The sequence below is a fragment of the Vipera berus genome (assembly GCF_964194415.1).
Source record: "Vipera berus genome assembly, chromosome: 13".
Taxonomy (NCBI): domain Eukaryota; kingdom Metazoa; phylum Chordata; class Lepidosauria; order Squamata; family Viperidae; genus Vipera; species Vipera berus.
Window position 1 is genome coordinate 4879235 of NC_138216.1, and position 23308 is coordinate 4902542.

Sequence of the window (23308 nt, forward strand, 5' to 3'; positions counted from 1 at the left end):
CGTTCATCTCCTAACTTGAGAGATCTCCTAACTCCTGATTAGACCAGGCCTCTCTGCTTGACCTTCTCCATCTTCTCACTCTATTTACCTTCCTTCATCTTCCGTTCCCCCCCCCCAACATTTCCCAGTGTTTGAAAATGTTCCGGCTTTGCGGAAGTGTTCCCTTGGGCCCAGCCAAGATTTATTTTCTGTTTGTTGTGTTGTTTGGTGAGTTAACAAGTTGAGTGTCCCTCTTGGCTTGGCTTGGCTTCCTGAGTTGGTTTTCAGAGGAAGTGAAGACCGGCTGATTCCATGATATGGTGTCCCTCAAGTGTTTGGAAATGGAGGACAATGATATCCAGAAGGCCAGCAGACTTTCATCCCTGGTCAACTCAACCCTGCGTGCGTAAATGTTTGCTTCCTTCTGAGAAATTGTGCCTGAACAATGGCCTTGTCTTCCTAGATCTGGTACCGGAACGGCGTCACTCATCGCAATCCTGAAGGATCTTCCTGGACCTTAATACCCGCTCCAGGCGAAGCCATACAGATCAGCTGTGGACCCTGCGATCTCCTCTGGGCCACCTGTTGGGAAGGACAGGCGATCGTGAGAGAAGGGATCGACCGAAACAACCTCCAGGGTAGGACCCTTTGCATCCCAAGGAAGTTGCTTCCTCTCTGCTGTGGAGTTGCATCGTCCTAGCGATGTTCTGCCTCTTTCTTGTTTGGCCAGGGACCTCTTGGACCCTCGTGGATCCACCGGTTGCCGACAACGGGATTTTGCACGTGTCTGTCGGGGTGAATGTGGTCTGGGCCGTCACGAAAGACAATAAAGTAAGTGGTTTTGGAGCTGTAAAGGCTGGCTAAGTTGCTAGTCCTGTTGATTGTAAGGGGGATTTTAAAAGACGGATCCAAGTTTTTACCTGAATAAAAGTGATCCGTTCTGTCTCACCCCAAGCCGTTGGGGGTGAGACTATTGGCTGCTCCTCATCCCATTATCCAATGTCAGGATTTTAAGTCGCTCATTTTGGGGGGGGGGGCGGGGGAGAAGAGAAACCCGCAACCTCCCTCCCTGACATGAGGACTTTTCTCACCTAGGTGTGGTTCAGACGGGGCGTAAACTCCTACAATCCTTGTGGCACCAGCTGGATTGAGATGATTGCCGAAATGCAGATGGTGGACGTGGGCTTAAACGACCAGGTGAGTTTCTTAGGAAGAGGTAAAGAGGTGACAGGTAAATCCTCGACTTATGAACTTTCATTGAACAACCAGGTGAGGTTACGTGAGTGCTGAAAGCAGTGACTGACGTCTAACACTGCTTTCTAACCACCAGCGCCCTGCAGGATGAGGCCAAAGAATGTCATGGTTGGGACACCCCAGATCTTTCTAGTGGACAGTTGTGATTTTACACGTTCTTCTCTGCCCTCCCCTTCCCCTTTTCCTTCCCCTTCCCTCCTCCCCTCTTCCCGTCTTCCTTCCCCTTCCCCTCTTCCCTCTCCCCCTCCCCTCTTCCCTTCCTGTCTTCCCCCTCCCCTTCCCCTCTTCCCAAACAGGTTTGGGGGATCAGCTGTGAGGACCGAGCGATTTACTTCCGCCAAGGCGTCACACCCAGTGAGCTGAGTGGGAAGATGTGGAAAGCAATTGCCTGCAACCGAGACGGCGACCGCTCTCAAACCGGCAGCTCCACCAGCCTCCTTAGGTAATGGTTATCCAACAAACACACACATACACACACACACACACGTGGCAGCATCCCCACGGTCACGTGATCCAAATTCAGAGGCTGGGCAACTGATTCGTATTTATGACTGCCACAGCGTCCCGGGGGGGGTCACAGGATTCCCCATTTTTTTAAAATCCCATTTATATCCCGCCCTTCTCCGAAGACTCAGGTCGGCTTACAATTTAAAGCACAAATCAATGTGCTTTTGCAGCCTTCTGACAAACCATCTGCCTCCAGAAGCGGTGAACGCTCCAACACTGGAAGGTTTTGAAGAAGAGACTGGACAGCCGTTTGTCTGAAATGGTATAGGGTTTCCTGCCTGAGCAGGGGTTGGACTAGATGACCTCCAAGGTCCCTTCCAACATCATCATCATCATCATCACCACCATTATTATTATTGTTGGTTGTTGTTGTTATTATTATTATTATTGTCAGTAGGGAAGCTGGATTCTCTTCGCCACCATGTTACTAAACAACTGCAGCAAGTGTCTTAACACCTGTGGCTAGAAAGGTCTTAAAATGGGCCAAAGCTCACTTAACAAATGCCTCGCTTAGTGACCAGAAATTTTGGGCTGAACAGTCGTCACTCGAGGGCTACCTCGATTTGATAATGCCAGAAAATAATCTGGGGTGGTGGTGGTGGTGGGAAACCTTAGACCTAATCCCCAGTGTTTCACATTGTGAACTCCAAAGCTTCCTCCTTCCGTTATGTATTCAAGATGGACAGCAATTAATATTTATATTAATTATATGTAAGGTCTGTACCTGTGTTGTGCATAGTATGTTTTAAAATGTGTGCTACGTAAGTAACGCTTGAGAGCAAGCCACTAAATTTCATTTTTAACGGGTGCCGTTGTGCCCACAGGGGAAAAAAATGACAGTAAAGGTAATCTCATCTCATCTCCAATAATAATAATAAGTTGGAAGGGACCTTGGAGGTCATCTAGTCCAACCCCCTGCTCAGGCAGGAAACCCTATACCATTTCAGGCAAATGGCTGTCCAGTCTCTTCTTAAAAACATCCAGTGTTGGAGCATTCACAGCTTCTGGAGGCAGGTTGTTCCACTGGTTAATTGTTCTCACTGTCAGGAAATTTCTCCTCAGTTCCAGGCTGCTTCTCTCCTTGACTAGTTTCCATCTGTTGCTTCTTGTCCTGCCTTCAGGGGCTTTGGAGAATAGCTTGACTCCCTCTTCTTTGGGGCAGCCCCTGAGATACTGGAAGGCTGCTATCATGTCCCCCCTCGCCCTTCTCTTCGTTAAATGCCTCATAAAGGCGGATAATTTGGAGTTAAGATTTGCGTTTCCCTCTTGTGTCTCCAGCGCTGGCTGTTTCTTTACCGAGGACGTCAAAGAGCAAAGCCCCTCCCTTTTTCAAAGCGATGGAGATTCCCAGGGAGAATCCGATTCCCTTCTGGATCACGCTGGTCTCCTTGGACCTGGCCCTGATGCCACTAACGGTCCCCCTCTGGTCCCGGAGCTGGATATGGACCCGCTAGCCAACGCTCTGGAGGAAGCCACAGCCGGCTCCCATGGAGACCACCGAGGTGCCCCAAATAAACCTCTCTCCAATCTGGACTCGCTTCCCCCCAAGCCTCAGTGGACCAACATCGACTTAAAGGAAGCCAGCAGGCCATCCAAAGCAGAGACTTCCAGTTTATCTTCCTTCTCACCGGCTGGGATCGAGAATCCTTTTGCGACCGATGACCTTCCCCTGTGGACCTGGGTCTCCAGTAGAGGCTGCCTCGTGGATGCACAAAGCCCCCTCAAATGGTTCACGGTGCAGTCAGGTGGGTGGGTGGATGGGGGGGCAGCTCCGTAGCTTTCGATTTTATGATTATTACTATTATTATTATTAATTATTTGGAAAAAACCCCAGTTTTTTTCTCTTGATGTAATGTTAACGTAAGTAGGAGGACCACTCGTAAGTCGCTTTTTTAAAAAGCATCGTAACGTTGAACGGCCGCTAAACGAATCGTTGTAAGTCGAAGACCGTGTTCGGGTTTGTTGTTCTTTTTTTTTTTTTGGCTTGGGCTGTTGTTTTTAAATCCTTGTTGCCCGCTCTTTTCATCTTAGTGTAATTTTAACGTTAAGTGCGAGAACCATTCGTAAATCACGTTTTTCAGGACCGTCGTAGCTTTGAACGGTCACTAAACAAACGATTGTAAGTCAAGGACTATGTTTTTTTGGCTTGTTTTTTTAATCCTTATTGCCCAGTCTTTTAATCTTAGTGTAATTTTAACTTAAGTGTGAGAACCACTCGTAAATCGGGGGTTTTTCGGGACCATCGTAAATTCAAACAATCACTAAAATGGTTTTAAGACTGGAACTATGTTTTGGGGGGCTTGGTCTGAGCCTTTAATCCTTATTTATTGCCCAGTCTTTTAATCTTAGAGCAATTTTAACGTTAAGTGCGAGGACCAGTCGTAAATCGATTCTTTTTCAGGACCGTCGTAAAGGGTCGCTAAACAAATGCCGCAAGTTGAGAACTTTTTTTTTCTTGTACTGTTGTTTTTGATCCTTATTACCATCTGCCACTCAAGAGTTGTTTGGGTTGGAGCAGATATACAAACGCCAACAACTCTTTAAAAACTGTTTTTAAGGAAAGGGTCCAAGAAAATGCTTGATTTGGGAATTCTCTCCTTTTTTTTTTAAACCCCCCCCCCCGTCCGTTACAGCTTTAAACTCCTGTGCTCAGTCCTTGACCCTCTCCGTCAGCCCCAGTCATGCTGCCCAGTGGAGGAAGCAAATCTTTCGGCAGCTGTCGGAAAGGAGCCACCGAGAGTTGGACAACTTCAGACATTACGAACAGGCGGTGGAGCAGGTAAAGTGGAGAAAGCAGGGATTTGGTTGGGACTCGCTGTCAAAAGTTTGGAATCGAAAAAGTCTTCAAAGGAGAGCTTTATAAGAGAGAGACGGTTTGGCTTAGTGGTTAAAGCACCAAGCTGGAAAGTGGGAGATGGTAAGTTCTAGTCCCACCTTAGGCATGAAAGCCAGCTGGGCGACTTTGGGCCCATCATTAGGAGACTGTGAGTTCTAGTTCCATCTTAGGCACGAAAGCCAGCTGGGCGACTTTGGGCCCATCGTTAGGAGACTGTGAGTTCTAGTTCCACCTTAGGCACGAAAGCCAGCTGGACGACTTTGGACCCATCATTAGGAGATGGTGAGTTCTAGTTCCACGTTAGGTATGAAAGCTGACTGGGTGGCTTCAGGCCAGTCACCAGGAGGCTGTGAGTTCTAGTTCTGACTTAGTCATGAAAGCCGGCTGGGTGACTTTGAGTCAATCACCCCTCTGTTTCAGCCCAATCTTCTCCACAGAGGTGTTGCGGTAGAGAAAATAGGAGGAAGGTGTGTAGGATATGTTCCCGCTTTTAAGTTATTTGTAAAGATAATAAAGGCAAGGTAGAAATAAATATCAATAAATGCAAAGGAGAAGGCCATGTTGCTTTTTGCCACAATTCTGCCTTTGATTTTTAAAATGATAGATAGAAAGTTAGAGAGATAGAGAGATAGAGATAGAGATAGAGATGTAGAGATACATTTAGATATATAGATATATAGATATAATTAATCCAGCGAGATTGAATGGTAGTGTTGAGTTTTACTCTTAGTTCACTCTGATGGAAGGATGGATTTTGCCTCTTGCAGTCCGTCTGGGTCAAAACCGCAACGCTGCAGTGGTGGAGAAGCTGGAAGCCCTTCCGTTGGGTTGACGTGCAGGTGGCCCTGGAGCAGTTCACTGCCAACGACGGGACCCGGGACAGCATTCTCTTTGTCTACTACACACACAACGAGGAAAAGAAGGTAGGCGTGTCTGAGCAGCCAGGTTGAATTCGCACCCAGTTCTTGAACCCCCAACTTGACACAAAAATACAGGGAGTCCCCACCTTACGACCCCAGTTGGGAGCCAGCAGAACTTCTAAGCAGCGCAGCCATTAAGCGACCCAACCCATGACCCTTGCCTACGTCACAGGCTCTTTTGCCACTGTTCTGAAGCGAATCACTGTCTTCGTTAAGGGGATCACTAAGCCGTCGTTAAGCTTCTTCCCTTGACTTGGCTTGTCGGGATCTGGCTGGGAAGGTTTGCAGAGGGTGATCACGTGATCCCGGGATCTGCAAAGTTGTCACGTGGGATCTGCCGTAAGAGCAGAACATTTTTAGCGTTGTAGCTTTCCCCTGCTGCAAAGTCTCCAATTTCTGTTCTGTAAAAATTAAGTGGGGATTGAGTGACGAAGATCCCGAAGCAATGGGATTACGGTAAAATGGCAAATTAAAAACTCTCAAATAGTCAGGGCCCTTGGCCAAAACTTTTGAAATGGGAATTCAAAAGGTGTCCACTGGAGAGCAATAGTACCAGGCAGAAAAACCTTGCAGCGTGCAAAATGTAACCTATATTAGCCATGAAACTTTTTGCCTTTAAACTAAGTTTCTCCATCACCCCTCTTTTCAATCAAAAGATCTCTCTGTTCACCCAATCAATTACCATTGGTTTTCTAGTCCCAAAGCCTGTGAAAAATACATTGCTGGTGTTAAAGATTACTTGCATTGTCAACTGATGCTAAGATGAGACACCAACATTTCAGATCTCCAGCAGGTTGGCTCAAGAATCACCAAAGCTTTGGATGGTCGAAACCAGACATATTTGGGAGAGGAAAGAATATGGCGAAGTATTTCTCAACCTTGGCAGTTTTAAGATGCCTGGGTTTCAATTCCCAGGATCCCCCTAGCTAAAGTGTTGCCCGTTGGCTGCCAAATTTCTTTTCTTTGTTTAACTGCACTCTTTAAGCTGAAGATCGGATTTGACATTTCCTCTGTGTTCCCCAGTACATCCACATGTTCCTCAACGAAGTTACTATCCTAGTTGAGATCCTGAATGAGGCCAAACATTCTTTTGCTCTCTACACTCCGGAGAGGACAAAACAACGGTGGCCCGTCCGCCTAGCAGCAAGCACCGAACAAGAAATGCATCATTGGGTATGTTTATAGATGACTTCCAAGCTGGTCAAGAACTTAATTGTAGTAAGGTTGACATACTGCTTGGTTGGTGCAATTGGTTGGTTTTGGACTTGGTGCAGTTGGTTGGTTTTGGACTTAATTTGTTGGCTGAGCCCCGCCCTGGTTTTGGTAAACCATAGTTGGTGGCTTAGCTCAAGGTGTAGATGGGTTATTTATATCAGACTATGCTTTAGAAAGAGCCAAAATCTTGCTTGAATTGGGACCTTCCTCCAGCCATTTTGGGAATACAGTTCTCAAGGTGGTGGGCAGAGCCTGGGTGGGCCCTTGACCCACAGCCATCCAGTAGAAGGATAGAAAATTGGTGGGACTGGTTTGTTCTTCCAGAAAGGGTAGGAAGTATGGGGTCCTTGGTGCTCTCTGAGCTTGGTTGATTTCTTGCAGACATTTCATTACCAAACTAGGGAACATCGTCATAATCTGCCTCTTGATACTCAGCCAGATTAGCCATCAACAGGCACACAGAGGTAAACAATATCTACATACCATTCAAAAGAGACAATCACAAAGCCAAAAAAGAAAGAAAAAGACCAAAACACCTCCTGTCCAGTAATCAACATGCAGAGGAGCAGAATTGACACCAGGATTAACACTAGATCAGCAGTCGAGAAGTAAACAATACCCCAATCAAGGAATCACCCACTCAGACAAACAAGCTTATAGTAAACAACAGCCTAATCAAGGAATCACCAAGAACGGGTAGGCAACCTTGGCTCTTTTATGACTCGTGGACTTCAATTCCCAGAATTCCTGAGCTAGCATGGGGGAACGATGGCCCCTTCATGACTCATGGACTTCAACTCCCAGAATTCCTGAGTCAGCATGGGGGAACTATGGCCCCTTCATGACTCGTGGACTTCAACTCCCAGAATTCCTGAGCCGGCATGGCTCAGCTTGGAAACCTCTCTCTTTCCCCTCAGCATGGCTGGCTCAGGAATTCTGGGAGTTGAAGTCCACGAGTCATAAAAGAGGTTGCCTACCCCTGACCAAGAACATTTCCACCAACATACATACATGTAGCACTGACCAAACCCCTTCTAGCCCTGATGATTGTTCCCTAGTTGGGTGATGAAATGTCTGCAAGAAAGCCACCAAGCTCAGAAAGCACCAAGGACCCCACAATTCAATCCTGAGCTTCAAATAGTCTCTTCTAAAGACAGGAAGTGTTTGAACCACATCTTATCTTTTTCCCAATTCCTTTGTGTCTCCCAGCTGGCACTGCTGAACATGTCTTGTTGTGAGAGCCGGCAGCTCCACGGCCCTCCTTCTCATGAAGCCATCTGGTCGCTGACCTGCAAAGGCGACATCTTTGTGAGTGAGCCAAGCCCTGACTTGGAGGCTTTAACGCACCCGATGCCTTGTGATCAAATGTGAGCAATCTGACCTGAACTTCCCTTGCTAAATGTTTTTGGAACCAAGAATAATCTCTCTCTTTTTGGAGAACTCTGGCACCGTGTGAAGGGATGGAGATCAACCAAGGGAAAGGGATCGAAATGAGTGACCCATTAAAGGGGGGGGCTTTTCCTAAAAGCTTTTTCAGCCCCGTAAAACAGGAGAGAGTGAGAAAGAAACTCGGGGGGGGGGGAAACCAGCCTTGGTTTTCTTTCATATAAAATGAGGCAGGGAACAATTTACAGAGATTAAAGCCCTACACCAGGGGTAGGCAACCTTGGCTCTTTTATGACTCGTGGACTTCAACTCCCAGAATTCCTGAGCCAGCATGGGGGAACTATGGCCCCTTCATGACTTGTGGACTTCAACTCCCAGAATTCCTGAGCCGGCATGGCTCAGCTTGGAAACCTCTCCCTTTTCCCTTAGCAGGGCTGGCTCAGGAATGCTGGGAGTTGAAGTCCACGAGTCCTAAAAGAGCCAAGGTTGCCTACCCCTGCCCTACACGAATAAAGGAACATTCTTGAACTCTCTCCTAGACTTCTTTCTGTAATTGGCCTACCTTAAAGGGGTGGTTCCTAGGTAACCAAACTGGATTTGGCAGAAAGAAGAACACTCTTTCTCAACCTCAGCAGCTTTAAGATCTGTGAACTTCAACTCCCAGAAGTCTGCTGGCTGGGGACTTCTGAGAGTTGAAGTCCATGCTGAGGTTGAGAAAGGCTGAAAGACTGTTCTAGAGGCCAGGAGAATGACAAGACAGAGGAAGAGACAAAAGTATATTTCTACAATTAATCCAGGATTGACGGGGAACTTACTTATCTGGTCTAATGAAGGAAACATTGGTTTGGTGACCCTTATTCGTGTGGAATGAATTTGCGTCTGGTCTGGAGGTTAAAACATATGATGAACGATGGCAGGAATTTTGTATGTCTAGTTTAACAAAGAGAAGAACTAGGAGTGACATGAAAGCATTGTTCCAATATTTGAGGGACTGTCACAGAGAGGAGGGGACCAACCCATTCTCCAAAGCACCAGAAGGCAGGACAAGAAGCTACGGATGGAAACTAATCAAGGAGAGAAGCGACCTGGAATTAAGGAGGAATTTCTTGACAGGGAGAACAATTAACCCAGTGGAACAACCTGCCTCCAGAAGTGGTGAATGCTCCAACACTGGAAGTTTTTAAGAAGAGATTGGACAACCATTTGTCTGAATTGGTATAGGGTCTCCTGTTTGAGCAGGGGGTTGGACTAGAAGACCTCCAAGGTCCCTTCCAACGCTATTATTTTGTGCAGCTTCAATTTGGGTGCTCTCATAAACTTAAGAGTGCATTAAATCCTTTGTTTTATTACTGATGGATCCTGAGGCAACCTGAGCAGAGTGTCTTCTCCTTGTAGGTTTTGGCGCCAAGTCGGAGGACATCTGCGCCTGATTGAATGTAACAGTGATGGCATCGTGTGGGGAGTAGGTTATGACCACACCGCTTGGATTTACACTGGTGGATACGGAGGAAGTTTTTTGACGGGTAAGAAATGCCTCTTCCAGGCCATCCTCCTCCTGCTGAACACGAGGAAGGATAAACAAGAGATGGAAACTAATCAAGGAGAGAAGCAACGTAGAATTAATGAGAAATTTCCTGACAGTTAGAACAATTAACCAGTGGAACAACCTGTCTCCAGAGGTTGTGGGTGCTTCACCATTGGAGGTTTTTAAGAAGAGACTGGACAACCATTTGTCTGGAATGGTATAGGTTATCCTGCTTGAGCAGAGGGCTGGACTAGAAGACCTCCAAGGTCCCTTCCAGATTCTATTCTACAGTATTCTATTCTATTCTATTCTATTCTATTCTATTCTATTCTATTCTATTCCATTCCATTCCATTCCATTCCATTCCATTCCATTCCATTCTCTTCTCCCTGCCAATTTTACAAGAACTGACTCTCTCTTGCTCACCCAGAACTGTTTCTCAACCTTAGCCGTTTTAAGATAGGTGGACTTCAACTCCCAGAATTCATATTGTCCAGGGAACTCTGGGAATTGAAATCTATTCTATACCATTCCATCCCATCCCCATCATTCTATTCTACCTTTATGTGGTTGACTAATATCCCGAGTTAATTAAATAATGCTGTGTTTCAACCATTCCAACATTTGCTGTAATTGACGGCAGCATAGTTTGAGTTTTTAGATGGAAGAAGATCATTAAATCCATATATATATATATATTTGTTTTCTGAGGTTTTCGCGGGTGTTTGTATGTGGATCTTTGGTCATTCGGGTTTTTTCCCACGTAGAATTGACGGTGTAGGAGCAACGTTTCGACGGAATCCCATCCGTCATCCTCAGGCTGGTGGCTTCAGCTTCCTTCTGCTTCTCCCAGAAGAAGGAAGCTGAAGCCACCAGCCTGAGGATGACGGATGGGATTCCGTCGAAACGTTGCTCCTACACCGTCAATTCTACGCGGGGAAAAACCCGAATGACCAAAGATCCATATATATATATATATATATATATATATATATATATATATATATATATATATATATATATATATATATTAAAAAAAGGAAAATGAAAAGGGAATAATGTTCGTGCCTTGGCTTATACAGGGTTGGCAGGCAACACTGAGAATATTCACACACAGACCGACGTGAAGAGCGTCTATATTTATGAAAACCAGCGGTGGAATCCTGTCACGGGCTACACTAACAGGTAGGAGAAGTAGACAGGTTAAAAACTATGTTTTTGCCAGTCTGTTGCAGCAGGAATTAGGCTACCGGGTCATTTTCATGTCCCCACCACCACACACACACACAAAAATGAACCTCTCTCAATTGGCATTTTTTTTTCTTGCAAACGTCCTTGACCCACAAGGCAGATGAGCTGAGACTTGTGCCTGTTTGCCTTAACAGAGGGCTGCCCACCGACCGGTATATGTGGAGCGATGTGTCTGGTTTACGCGAATGTACCAAAGTGAACACCAAGCCTCCATCGCCCCAGTGGAGTTGGGTAAGTGGAGTTGCTCTCTGGCCCTCGGTACCGATGAAGGAGAATATTTGTAACTCAGGTTGAAATGTGGGGTCCTTGGTGCTCTCTGAGCTGGGTGGTTTCCTTGCAGACACTTCATGGCCCAACTAGGTAACACCATCAGTGCTAGAAGGGGGAGTGGGGTGTGTGGGGAGGAAGAGGAGGAGGAGGAGGAAGAGGACAACGACGACAATGACTGTGGGGTCCTTGGTGCTCTCTGAGCTGGGTGGTTTCCTTGCAGACGCTTCATGGCCCAACTAGGTAACACCATCAGTGCTAGAAGGGGGAGTGGGGTGTGTGGGGAGGAAGAGGAGGAGGAAGAGGACGACGACGATGACAATGACTGTGGGGTCCTTGCTGCTCTCTGAGCTGGGTGGTTTCCTTGCAGATGCTTCATGGCCCAACTAGGTAACACCATCAGTGCTAGAAGGGGGAGTGGGGTGTGTGGGGAGGAAGAGGAGGAGGAGGACGACGACGACAATGACTGTGGGGTCCTTGGTGCTCTCTGAGCTGGGTGGTTTCCTTGCAGACGCTTCACGGCCCAACTAGGTAACACCATCAGTGCTAGAAGGGAGTGGGGTGTGTGGGGAGGAGGAGGAAGAGGAGGACAAGGACAATGTGGGGTCCTTGCTGCTCTCTCAGCTTGGTGGTTTGGCTTCTTGGAGGAGAAGCGAAACGTTTTCAAGGGAAGGAAAAAAAAAACCAAGAAACTCCAGTTGTCTTTTTTTAGAAAAGCAGCTTTGGGACAATCGTGTCCTGGATGATCGAGCGTCTCCATATAACTGGTGGAAAATTATTAAAGAGAGATTTTTTTTCCCCCAGTTCAGGCAACTCCTGTCGTGGAGGCCATGGAATCAAGAGTTGTTATTTTGCTTTTCTCTCCGCGACACAGGTGTCTGACTGGGCTATCGATTTCAGCATTTCAGGCGGGACTGACCGAGAAGGTTGGCAATACGCAGGCGATTTCCCCGCGTAAGGATCTCTGTCTTTGCTCCCATCCTTCCCCACGTATAATTGGGTTCGATCACGGAAGCGGTTGACCTCACTTTGGATGGAAGCTGATGAGGAAACACATGGAATAACAATATTGGGGGAGGAAAATGTGGCAGTTTTGAAGAAAAAAAACACACATTTGGAAGCAACTAGAGATGGGAAGGCCTGGGGGAAAAAAATCAGGGGGGTTTTCTGTCTCCCCCCCCCAAAGCTGTTTTAAAAGCTGCATCATCAATACGGATTCTAGAAAGAGTGCAGAGAAGAGCAGCAATGATGATTAGGGAGGCTAAAACATATGAAGAACGGTTACAGGAACTGGGTTTTCTAATCTGGGGGGGGAAGGACTAGGAGAGATATAATAGCAATGTTCCAATATTTGAGGGGCTGCCCCCAAAAAGAGGGAGTCAAGCTATTCTCCAAAGCCCCTGAAGGCAGGACAAGAAGCAACGGATGGAAACTAATCAAGGAGAGAAGCAACCTAGAACTAAGGAGAAATTTCCTGACAGTGAGAACAATTAATCAGAGGAACAACCTGCCTCCAGAAGTTGTGGGTCCTCCATCGCTGGAAGCTCTTAAGAAGAGATTGGACAACCACTTGTTTGAAATGGTATAGGGTCTCCTGTTTGAGCAGGGGGTTGGACTAGAAGACCTCCAAGGTCCCTTTGAACTCTGTTATTCTGTTATTCTCTATTCCCAACAGGTCTTATCACGGCTACAAAACAATGAAGGACTTCGTGCGCCGGAGACGCTGGGCCAGGTAACCCATATCATCTTTTGCAAAGCCCTAAGGTCCGTTTAAAGCAGACATGTCAAACACAAGGCCCGGGGGCCAGATCCGGCCCACGAAGTGGTTTCATGTGGCCCCCGAAGCCATCCTGGAAACAGTGAGGGAACGGTCCCCGCTGCCTTGGCCCTGGCCCAGAGACCCTCCTTCTGTCAGAGACCCTCAGATATGCCCCACTCCTGCCCAGGCCCCCATAGGCACCCTTGATGCGAAGGATGCAGAGCTGGCCATGCCCACCCAGTAGGGCATACGTACTCTAGCCACGCCCACCCAGTAGGCCGCGCCCACCCTGGCCATACCCACCCGGCCCCCCGAGGGCAACCACAATGCTGATGTGGCCCTCAATGAAATTGAGTTTGACACCCTTGGTTTAAAGCATGTTACCCCCTCCCCCCCCTTTTCATTTGCAATAAACTCCTTGTTTCTCCTCTTGGTTGTTTCTTTAAAACATCCAATGCCATTCCAAACACAACGTTTGCTTTGGCTGGTAAAGGATGTAGGTTTGGCATCTGATAAAAGATAAATAGATAGACCTTCAGACCAGCTTTTCCTAGCTGGGCACTTTTAGCCCTCCAGTTGGACAGAAATTCCCAGTATTTTCAGCTCGTCAAGCACCAGGTCAGGAGTGAAGGACCTAAAACTAAAGCGATTAAAGCACTGGTTGAACTCGTTTACACTTTGCACAGAGTTGTGTTTTGTTTGGATCAGGGCTTGCTGAATAAATGGCGAGGGACAGTAAGCCCTGCATCATAATCCGTTTGTTCTTTCATTCACCAAGGGCTATTTATGAGAGTCCGCGTGGAATGTTTTTCTGAAAGAAGCCAATTAATGCTTCAGCCAGCGTGTGGTTGGCTTAAGGCCATTCCTTAAGTTTCGATAGAAGGGAGTATTTGTAGCTCAGGATTGACCTGTGGGGGGGGGGGTCCTTGGGGCTCTCCGAGCTTGGTGGTTTTCTTGTAGATGTTTCATGACCCGACTAGGTAACATCATCAGTGCTAGAAGGGAGTGGGGGTTGAAGGAGAGAGGAGGAGGAGGAGGAGGAGGAGGAGGAGGAGGAGGAGGAGGAGGAGGAGGAGGACGACGACGACGACGACGACTGCAGGGTCCTTGATGCTCTCCGAGCTTGGTGGTTTTCTTGTAGATGTTTCATGACCCGACTAGGTAACATCATCAGTGCTAGAAGGGAATGGGGGTTGAAGGAGAGAGGAGGAGGAGGAGGACGACGACTGTGGGGTCCTTGGTGCTTTCTGAGCTTGGTGGTTTTCTTGCAGATGTTTCATGACCTGACTAGGTAACATCATCAGTGCTAGAAGGGAGTGGGGGTTGAAGGAGAGAGGAGGAGGAGGAGGAGGAGGAGGAGGAGGAGTAGGAGGACGACGACTGCAGGGTCCTTGATGCTCTCCGAGCTTGGTGGTTTTCTTGCAGACGTTTCATGACCCAACTAGGGAACACCATCAGTGCTGGAAGTCTTGCCTCACATCCTCTCCTTCTGTTTTGTACGCAGGAAATGTAAAATGGTCACAAGTGGGCCCTGGCTGGAAGGGCCTCCGATCGCTTTGCGAGATGTTTCTATCATGTCACAACCTCCTGGGTCCAAGGAAGAGTTTGTTCCCCTTTGGGCCATCAGCGACAAGGGAGACGTGCTCTGCCGGCTGCAGGTCACACCCCAAAACCCAGCGGTAAAACTTTCCCCCCTCTCTCTTATGGTTTCCTCTGACCTGGTTGAACGGAGGTTTTACTACAAACCAGTCATTTTAATCTCCCAGGGATCCTTCCTCAGCTCTCTGGAAATTATTTTGTGTGATCTCATTTGAGGAAGCTCAGTTGACATCCGGACGACACTGGGTCGTGTCTGTGTTTCCTCGGCAGTACAGGCAGTCCTCCACTTACGACCCCAGTTGAGCCCAACATTTATGTTGCTAAGTGAAACAGTTGCTAAGTGAGTTTTGCCCCGTTTGACGACCTTTCTGGCCACTTTGCTAGCACAAGTGAGTCTGGCTTCCCCACTGACTTTGCTTGCCAGAAGGTCGCAAAAGGGGATGACTTATGACACCGCAAACCGTCATAAGTGCATGCCAGTTGCTAAGCCTCTGAATTTTGATCCTGTGACCAGGAGGACGCTGCAATGGCTGTAAGTATGAAAAACAGTCGTAACTCGCTGTTTTCAGGACCGTTGTAACTTCAAATGGCCACCAAAAAAAAAAACCTGTTGTAAATCGAGGATTATTTGTACATTGGACTGGAAGACTGCTCCTGCTTAACTATTCGGAGATCGACCTGGCCACAGGTTGCACGACCCAAAGAAGGACCGGGAAGGGATGGAGATGGAAGTTCATCTCTTGAAGGTCTCCAAGGCTCAGAAAGGTTTTTTCACCTGCACTTTCTCCCCCCACTAGGGCACCTCCTGGCTGCACGTGGGAACAGACCAACCCTTTGTGTCGGTCTCCATAGGAATGTTTCACCAAGTCTGGGCTGTTGCCCAAGATGGATCGGCCTTCTGTCGCGGTTCAGTGTCTTTCAAAAAACCAGAAGGTTAGTTTTTAAGCCAGTCGAGAGTAAAGACAGAGCAGTTGCCAACTCTGGTTTCCTGATGCTCAGCCAGCCCCAAAGTCGCCCAGCCAGTTTTCGTACCTCCGGTACGTGTCAAGAGTGAAAATCTGGCAGCTACCTGCCTCTCTTTTTTTCATCTTGCCATTAGAGTAAGGGGGTGGGGGCAGGGGTCGAATGGGTTAGTCAGAGAAACGAAACCTCTCCAGTTCTACGGAAGCTTGCTGTGAGTCGGCAGCAGGAAAACCTTTCAAGGACATTCTAGCAGGTGTGAAGAAGATAGCAGACGGGTCTCATAACCTTGCTCAGTAGTAGTAACTGTGAGAGGGACCTCGGAGTCCTAGTGGACGATCGCTTAAATAGGAGCCAGCCATGTGCTGCAGCTGCCAAAAAAGCCAATGCAATCCTAGGCTGCGTTAACAGAGGGATAGAATCAAGATCACGTGAAAGGTTAATACCACTTTACAAGGCCTTGGTCAGGCCACACTTGGAATAAGGCATCCAGTTTTGGTCACCACAATGTAAAAAAAAGATGTTGAGACTCTAGAAAGAGGGCAGAGAAGAGCAACGAAGATGATCAGGGGACTGGAGGCTAAAACATATAAGGAACGGTTGTTGGAATTGAGTATGTCTAATTTAATTTAATTTATTTATTTAATTAAATTTTATTTAATTAAATTTCTATACCGCCCTATTCTCGAAGGACCAGGGGGGGACATGATAGCAGTCTTCCAATATCTAAAGGGTTGACATAAAGAAGTCAATCTATTTTCCAAAGTACTTGAAGGCAGGACAAGAAGCAACAGATGGAAACTATAATCAAGGAGATAAGCAACTTGGAATTAAGGAGAAACTTCCTGACAGTTAGAACAATTAACCAGTGGAACAACCTGCCTCCAGAAGTTGTAAATGCTCTAACACCGGAGGTTTTGAAGAAGAAACTGGACAGCCATTTGTCTGAAATGGTATGGTGTCTCCTGCCTGAGCACTGGGTTGGACTAGAAGACCTCCGAGGTCCCTCCCAACTTTATTATTATTATTATTATTATTATTATTATTATTATTATTATTATTATTATTATTATTATTATTATTATTATTATTATTATTATTATTATTACAAAGAGAACTTGTTTACATGAGTCACATAGACATCTGGGTTGGGGGGCTGGCTGGAAAGTCATTGTTATATGCTTTGGTCTGATGCTTTTAGATTTGGTTTTACCTCGTTTTTACCAGGCCGTGTATTCAATAAACAGGAAGCTTTTCAGAAATGAAAATAATCCTGAACTTTTAATTGGATACGCCGAGCTGGAGGTTGACAGTAGGCTTAAAACTCACCATCTCCTGGGTTTTTTTAATCCAGCCTCTTAACCACAACACCACACTGACTCAACCCAGGGTTGCTGCTATGTTTTGAACCAGTCACAGTTAGGTTAGGAGTTGTGTTGTTAATATTTTTTTCAAGGAACAACGTAAACGCTTTTAAGTTTCCCACCAATTAAAAAAGAGAGCAGAGGGTGACTTTAGGTTTTTTTTTCCACCCTGCACAAAGGGTTAAAAGCCAAAATGAGGATTTTTTTTTCCAGCCTTTGCCCGTTAATCCCAGCCAACAAAATCAAAAATGTTGGCTTCACACAACGTGGTGATCGCTGAACGTAATCCAAGAATCCTGCAAGTGGCTAAAATCGGCCGCATCTAAACAAAAGCCAAGCTTGTATTTCCATGCCTGCCTTAGTTCGATAAATTCAAATCAGTAGCAAGTCAGGAGGTAATTCTTGTTTATTTCACCTCTTGCTGGTTTTCTGGGAACATCCAGGCGAATGCTGGTACCACGTCCCTTCTCCTCTGAAGCAGAAGTTAAAGCAAGTCTCCGTGGGACGAACGGCTGTGCTGGCCGTGGATAAAAATGGTGAGGAGAGAATCCGATAGTCCTGGGTGTGTTTGTTTTTTTTTAATGGTGGTTTTGAGAAAAATCCTGGTTTCTTGGAGTTGCTTGTTAGTTGTGTAATTGCTCCATTGGAAAGGAACTGTAATTACGTTAGAAGATCACTGAACTTGTGTTTAGCAATTTAATTGTTAACCATTAATTCACCATTGTTCACAAGTTACAACGGCGCTGAAAAAAGTGATTTACGACTAATCCTCCTACTTACGACCATCACTGCATCCCCACAGTCCCGTAATCAAAATTCTGATGCTTTGTAATTGTGTGTGTATACACACACACACAGACGCGCACATGATATTGTCAACTCCTTTTTGTCTTTTATAGGTAATTTGTGGTTTCGTGCTGGAATCACACCCAGTTACCCTCAAGGATCTAGTTGGGAACACATTTCGAACAACGTCCGCAAAGTTTCTGTCGGACCCTTGGATCAGGTGGGACCCTAACAGAAAAGGATCCCTTTTAAGCACTTAAAAGCCAAGTGTTTCTCAGCCTCTGCCATTTTAAGATGAGTGGACTTCAACAGAATTGGGCCTAACGATTCCAGAGAAAATATTTTCCTCACAACTGAAGGGAATTAGCCCAAAGGTGCTTTTTCAAAAGGCGACTGGTCTTTCTTGGTATTTTCCCCTGAAGACATTTCGCTTCCCATCCAAGTTTTTCCGTTTTCTAGAACCTGGAGGAACTTCTAGGAAATGGGCGCCTTGTGATCAGTCGATCTACTGCCGTGGTAGATATTTTATGACTAGAAAAATACCCCTCCGGACTGCCATTTTGTGAGAGCACCTCAGCCATCTTTTCCCGGTTCAAAATTCCCCACTGGCCTCCCAAAGGTTGCCCATCTTTGACATGGGCATTATATGTGAATGGAAGGTGGAGCTGTAATGTCTCTCCGGTTATATCTTTGTTTTTTAGATCTGGGTGATAGCTGACAAGGTCCAAGGGAGTCACAGTCTGAGCTGTGGAACTGTCTGCCACCGGACTGGAGTCCAGCCTCTGGAACCAAAGGGAGTCTCTTGGGACTATGGCATCGGGGTGAGCATCAGAAACGCCAACTGTTGGTGCTCTCCATAATCCAGAAAGGTCCATAAGAAGAAGATTGCAGGTCATAAGGACTTCTCCTCCCCTGGTGTAAATACCCACAGTGCTTTGCTACCACTCCCCAAAGAGTAAGATCCAGTGATTTTTTCCAACACCTCTTTCTAAGCTACTCCCTCTCATTCCTAATTTTTCAGGGAGGATGGGAGCACATCACCATACGAGGAAACGCAACCGAAAGCATCAAGATGGCAGCTCAGGATGATCCAAGCAGCTCTCCTCGTGACCTTAGTAGCTTAGAGGTTCACGGAAGCTACCAATCGCAAACAAGCGTTTTTGTAGATGGTGCCCAAGGCTTGGACAGAAACGCTGTCCAGTGTTGACTAAAGCTGCCACCTCCGGCTCATTCCGCGTGTCCTAGATCACGGAAACTACACGGAAGACTAGGCTGGTTTTTGAACACTCGCTTCAAGAGACCAAGTCAACTCCAAGCATGCGGTCTACCAACCCTTTCATCTTGCTTCCCTTCTGCGAGAGCAGCCAAAGTCAACCCAGTCCTCGTCGAAATGATGCTCCAACCTGTGTGTGTGTGTGTGTGTGTGTGTGTCTCTCCCAGGTACGTGGTTGTGACCATCTACCAGAATTCCCCAGTTCTTGATGAGCATTCTGGGAGCTAGATTCACCCCCGGTGGAGAAGATACAAGATGGAGAAGATCAAACTTGGGAGACGATTGAATGGAGAGTCTGCATGTCCCATCACCTCAGTGGGAGAACTGGATGTTTGTGTTTGTGTGTGTGTGTGTGTGTGTGAGAGAGAGAGAATTCTGCTTGTGTTGTTGTTTTAACCCCCTTAATTTATTGTGGTATTTCTTAGGCCTGGTGCAGTCTGATGTTCTCTAGTAGGCCTGGATCCATTCCCATCAACTAAGCCTTGGTTTATGCTGGCTAGTACAGGACCCAATATGTAGGCGAAGAGAGTCAATGAACCCTTTTTATTATAAGCCCCCATGTGGAGTATATTTGACCCCAATCCCAGCTTTCTTAGATGTTGTGGCACAGGCAGGTCCTGGTCTATAGTGAGCCAGCCTCCTGGCAGGGCGGACATGACTAAACTAAGCCAGTTAGTTAATTCTATAGCACTAAAAAGAGCAGTTTCTCCATCTCAGCAACTCAAAGATATATTCTTTCTTTCTTTCTTTTCTCTCTCTGTTTCTTTTTTTCTCCCTCCCTCCCTTTCTTTCTTTCTTTCTTTCTTTCTTTCTTCTTTCTTTCTTTCTTTCTTTCTCTTTCTTCCTCCCTCCCTCCCTTCTTTTTTCTCCCTCCCTCCCTCTTTCTTTCTTTCTTTCTTTCTTTCTTTCTTTCTTTCTTTCTTTCTTTCTTTCTTTCTTTCTTTCTTTTTCTTCTTTCTTTCTTTTTCTTTCTTTGTTTTTCTTTTCTCTCTGTTTCTTTTTTTCTCCCTCCCTCCCTCCCTCTTTCTTTCTTTCTTTCTTTCTCTTTCTTCCTCCCTCCCTCCCTTCTTTTTTTCTCCCTCCCTCCCTCCCTCTTTCTTTCTTTCTTTCTTTCTTTCTTTCTTTCTTTCTTTCTTTTTCTTTCTTTGTTTTTCTTTTCTCTCTGTTTCTTTTTTCTCCCTCCCTCCCTCCCTCCCTCTTTCTTTCTTTCTTTCTTTCTTTCTTTCTTTCTTTCTTTCTTTCTTTCTTTCTTTCTTTTTCTTTCTTCCTTCCTCCCTCCCTCCCTTCTCTCTCTCTCTCTCTCTCTCTTTTCTTTTCTTTTCTTTCAAAGTGCACTAAAATAGCTAAATGAAGACATCACTGCCTCCTTGCTGAGTCCTGTTGACCTTAATCAAAACAAAGAGTTGTATTTCCTGGTGCTGCTTTTTCAGAGAAAGAGGCAGTAACATCAGGGCACACTTGCAGAGACGTTTTGCATTTGAAATCAATATTTTTACATATCTTTCCCCTTTAGAGCTAGGTGTGTGTGTAGCTCTGACACCAAGTAAACGGAGGGAAAAATACAGAAGAGGGAAGCGCGTTAAGGGGGGGGGAAATAGCGGTTCTGTTTTAAAAGCAGGATGGTTTCTTTTGCACTGGTGGCTGTTTTTTTCAGAGGGATATTTTTGTATTTATTGTTGTGGGGGGTGGGGGAAAGAAAAAACTGTGGCACGGATGCATGAGTGGATCTTGAGACGTGGACACCTCTTTATGAAATATTCACATTTTAGTGGAACATATTTTGCCGAAGAATGTACATGTATACTTAAATAAAAATTCACCCACGCCAAGAATCGAAACACAATAAAATGTAGAAATGGCCCAGATGGGACAATAAAACCAGATGTAAACCGTGTACGTTTTATGATCATTCAAAGCTACAAGGGCACTGAAAAATGTGACTTATCGCCATTTTTCACACAGCGTCCCCCCAGGGTCCCATGATCAAAATTCAAACGTTTGGCCAATGACTCGTGTTTATGATAGTAAAATGGGGCAAAACTCGCTGTTTCATTTAGCAACAGACATCTTAGGCTCAGTTGCAGTCGTAAGTAGTAATAATAAAGTTGGAAGGGATCTTAGAGGTCATCTAATCCAACCCCCTGCTCAGGCAGGAAACCCTAAATGGAATTTTCCTCCAATGGGATTTCCCCATGTATTTTGCCTGGAAACATAGATAGGGCAGGCTAGAAAAGTAAGTGCCCTCCTAACCATACCCAAGAACTCCGAATTCGTTGGTGATGTCCATCTTGCTCTCCGCGTTCATGGTGATGTAACCCTAACCCTACCATTTCAGACAAATGGCTTCTCCAGTCTCTTCGTAAAGACTTCCAGTGTTGGAGCATTCACCGCTTCTGGAGGCAGGTTGTTCCACCAGTTAATTGTTCTAACCGTCAGGACGTTTCTCCTTAGTTCCAGGTTGCTTCTCGATTAGTTTCCATCCGTTGCTTCTTGTCCTGCCTTCAGGTGCTCTGGAGAATAGCTTGACTGCCTCTTCTTTGGGGCAGCCCCTCAGATATTGGAACGGTGCTATCATGTCACCCCGTGGTCCTTCTCTTCCTTAAACTAGACATCCCCAATTCCAGCAACGGTTCCTTGTATGTTTTAGCCTCCAGTCCCCTGATCATCTTTGTGGCTCTACTCTGCACTCTTTCTAGACTAGAGTCTCAACACCTTTTTTACATCGTGGTCGAACTTAGCCTGTAGTAAACGTGTGCCTCCCCCAGAAGCACATGGCTATAAATCCTTCGTCAAGGTTTCTAGACAGAGTATTTCTCTCTGAGCTAAATTCCTCTCTATGAGAAGCTGCCAGCCAGGTTTAGTTGCCCCCCCTCCCCCAAATCCCTCCATTATCCCTAGTTTTGCAAATGAGCAATCCAGGCAGGGCAGAGACCCAAAACCATGGACCTGATTTTCAAGTAGAGTTTTGTGTTCACATGCTCTTCCTCTCTGCCAATTCTTCTCTGGCTGCTTCAATTCTAAGCTGGAAGAGAGAGGAACAGATGTGCCGAAGAGTCTGGAGGGAAGAGGGTGGGGTTCCCCCCCCCCAGCAAAAAAAACTGGCTTTTCTGCTCTGCCTATAAGTGTCTTCCTCAGAGATTAAGAGGAGCTGTGTTTGGGTTGGCACCAAGGTGGAAAGTGGATACTGTAATATCTTTACCTGCTTAATTTGTGCAAAGTGATTTTCGAGTGTTCCTGGGCTGGTACAGCAAGACTCTTTAACTGCTTAAAGGTCAAAAGTTTCAAGCTTGCTCATTGGTGGGGTGTGTGTCTAATGCTGGGAAGATAGGAATGAATAACAGAATAACTCAGTTGGAAGGGACCTGGGAGATCTTCTAGTCCAACCCCCTGGGAGAAGAAGAAGAAGAAGAAGAAGAAGAAGAAGAAGAAGAAGAAGAAGAAGAAGAAGAAGAAGAAGAAGAAGAAGAAGAAGAAGAAGAAGAAGAGGAGGAGGAGGAGGAGGAGGAGGAGGAGGAGGAGGAGGAGGAGGAGGAGGAGGAGGAGGAGGTTGGAAGGGACCTTGGAGGTCTTCTAGTCCAACCCCCTGCTCAGGCAGGAAACCCTATACTATTTCAGACAAATGGTTGTCCAATCTCTTCTTGAAAAGTTCCAATAATGGAGCACCCACAACATCTGGAGGGAAGCCCTTCCACTGGTTAATCGTTCTCCTGTCAGGAAATTTCTCCTTAGTTCCAGGTTGCTTCTCTCTTTGGTTAGTTTCCATCCGTTGCTTCTTGTCCTGCCTTCAGGCGCTTTGGAGAATAGCTTGACTCCCTCTTCTTTGGGGCAGCCCCTGAGATATTGGAACACTGCTATCATGTCCCCTCTGGTCCTTCTCTTCATTAAACTAGACAGACCCAATTCCAGCAACCGTTCCTTATATGTTTTAGCCTCCAATCCCCTGATCATCTTTGTTGCTCTTCTCTGCACTCTTTCTAGAGTCTCAACATCTTTTTTACATCGTGGTGACCAAAACTGGATGTTTTCCAAGATCGGAAGAACCAGTGTTGGAAGCAGTAGAGGAACTGGGATCAGAATCTCCAGGTTAAATTCTGTGTCCAGCTTCCAACTTTGGACTGGAGAAGGTGACCCCATCTGAGAATTTACCCCAAGGAATATCTTAAGCATGTTCCTCAAGTCCCACAGAAAGCAACGGAGAGGGGGGTCTTCTAGAACAGGGGCCCCCAACCCCCGGGCCATGGACTGGTACTGGGCTGTGGCATGCCAGCAACCAGTCCGCACAAACAAGCAAAGCCCCATCTGTGGGATGCAGGCAGCACACAAAACCACGCACTCTCCGGTCCGTGAAAAAGCCTTTCTCCACTGAACCGGTCCTTGGTGCCCAAAAGGTTTGGGGACCTCTGTTCTAGAGATCAACTTGATTCCAC

The 23308-nt window shown here is 46.3% G+C and overlaps 1 protein-coding gene across 3 annotated transcripts in view; it reads left to right on the top strand.

Annotated features, from left to right (window-relative positions):
• The window catches only part of TECPR1 (tectonin beta-propeller repeat containing 1), a 31176-nt gene extending 9424 nt beyond the window's left edge, over positions 1-21752 (top strand). The window contains exons 5-24 of one of the 3 annotated variants that reach the window (XM_081338085.1): positions 443-617; positions 710-810; positions 1075-1176; positions 1530-1675; positions 3019-3485; positions 4374-4519; positions 5344-5499; positions 6520-6669; positions 7921-8078; positions 9493-9620; positions 10705-10807; positions 11008-11104; positions 12015-12094; positions 12816-12872; positions 14404-14578; positions 15296-15431; positions 17266-17358; positions 17722-17828; positions 18310-18429; positions 18630-21752. In XM_081338085.1, the coding sequence (XP_081194211.1) occupies positions 443-617; positions 710-810; positions 1075-1176; positions 1530-1675; positions 3019-3485; positions 4374-4519; positions 5344-5499; positions 6520-6669; positions 7921-8078; positions 9493-9620; positions 10705-10807; positions 11008-11104; positions 12015-12094; positions 12816-12872; positions 14404-14578; positions 15296-15431; positions 17266-17358; positions 17722-17828; positions 18310-18429; positions 18630-18815 (2883 nt within the window). In that variant the 3' untranslated portion in view covers positions 18816-21752. The remainder of the gene's footprint in view (positions 1-442; positions 618-709; positions 811-1074; positions 1177-1529; positions 1676-3018; positions 3486-4373; positions 4520-5343; positions 5500-6519; positions 6670-7920; positions 8079-9492; positions 9621-10704; positions 10808-11007; positions 11105-12014; positions 12095-12815; positions 12873-14403; positions 14579-15295; positions 15432-17265; positions 17359-17721; positions 17829-18309; positions 18430-18629) is intronic. The other 2 variants (XM_081338083.1, XM_081338084.1) reach the window with 2 other exon arrangements.
• Positions 21753-23308: the final 1556 nt, after the last annotated feature.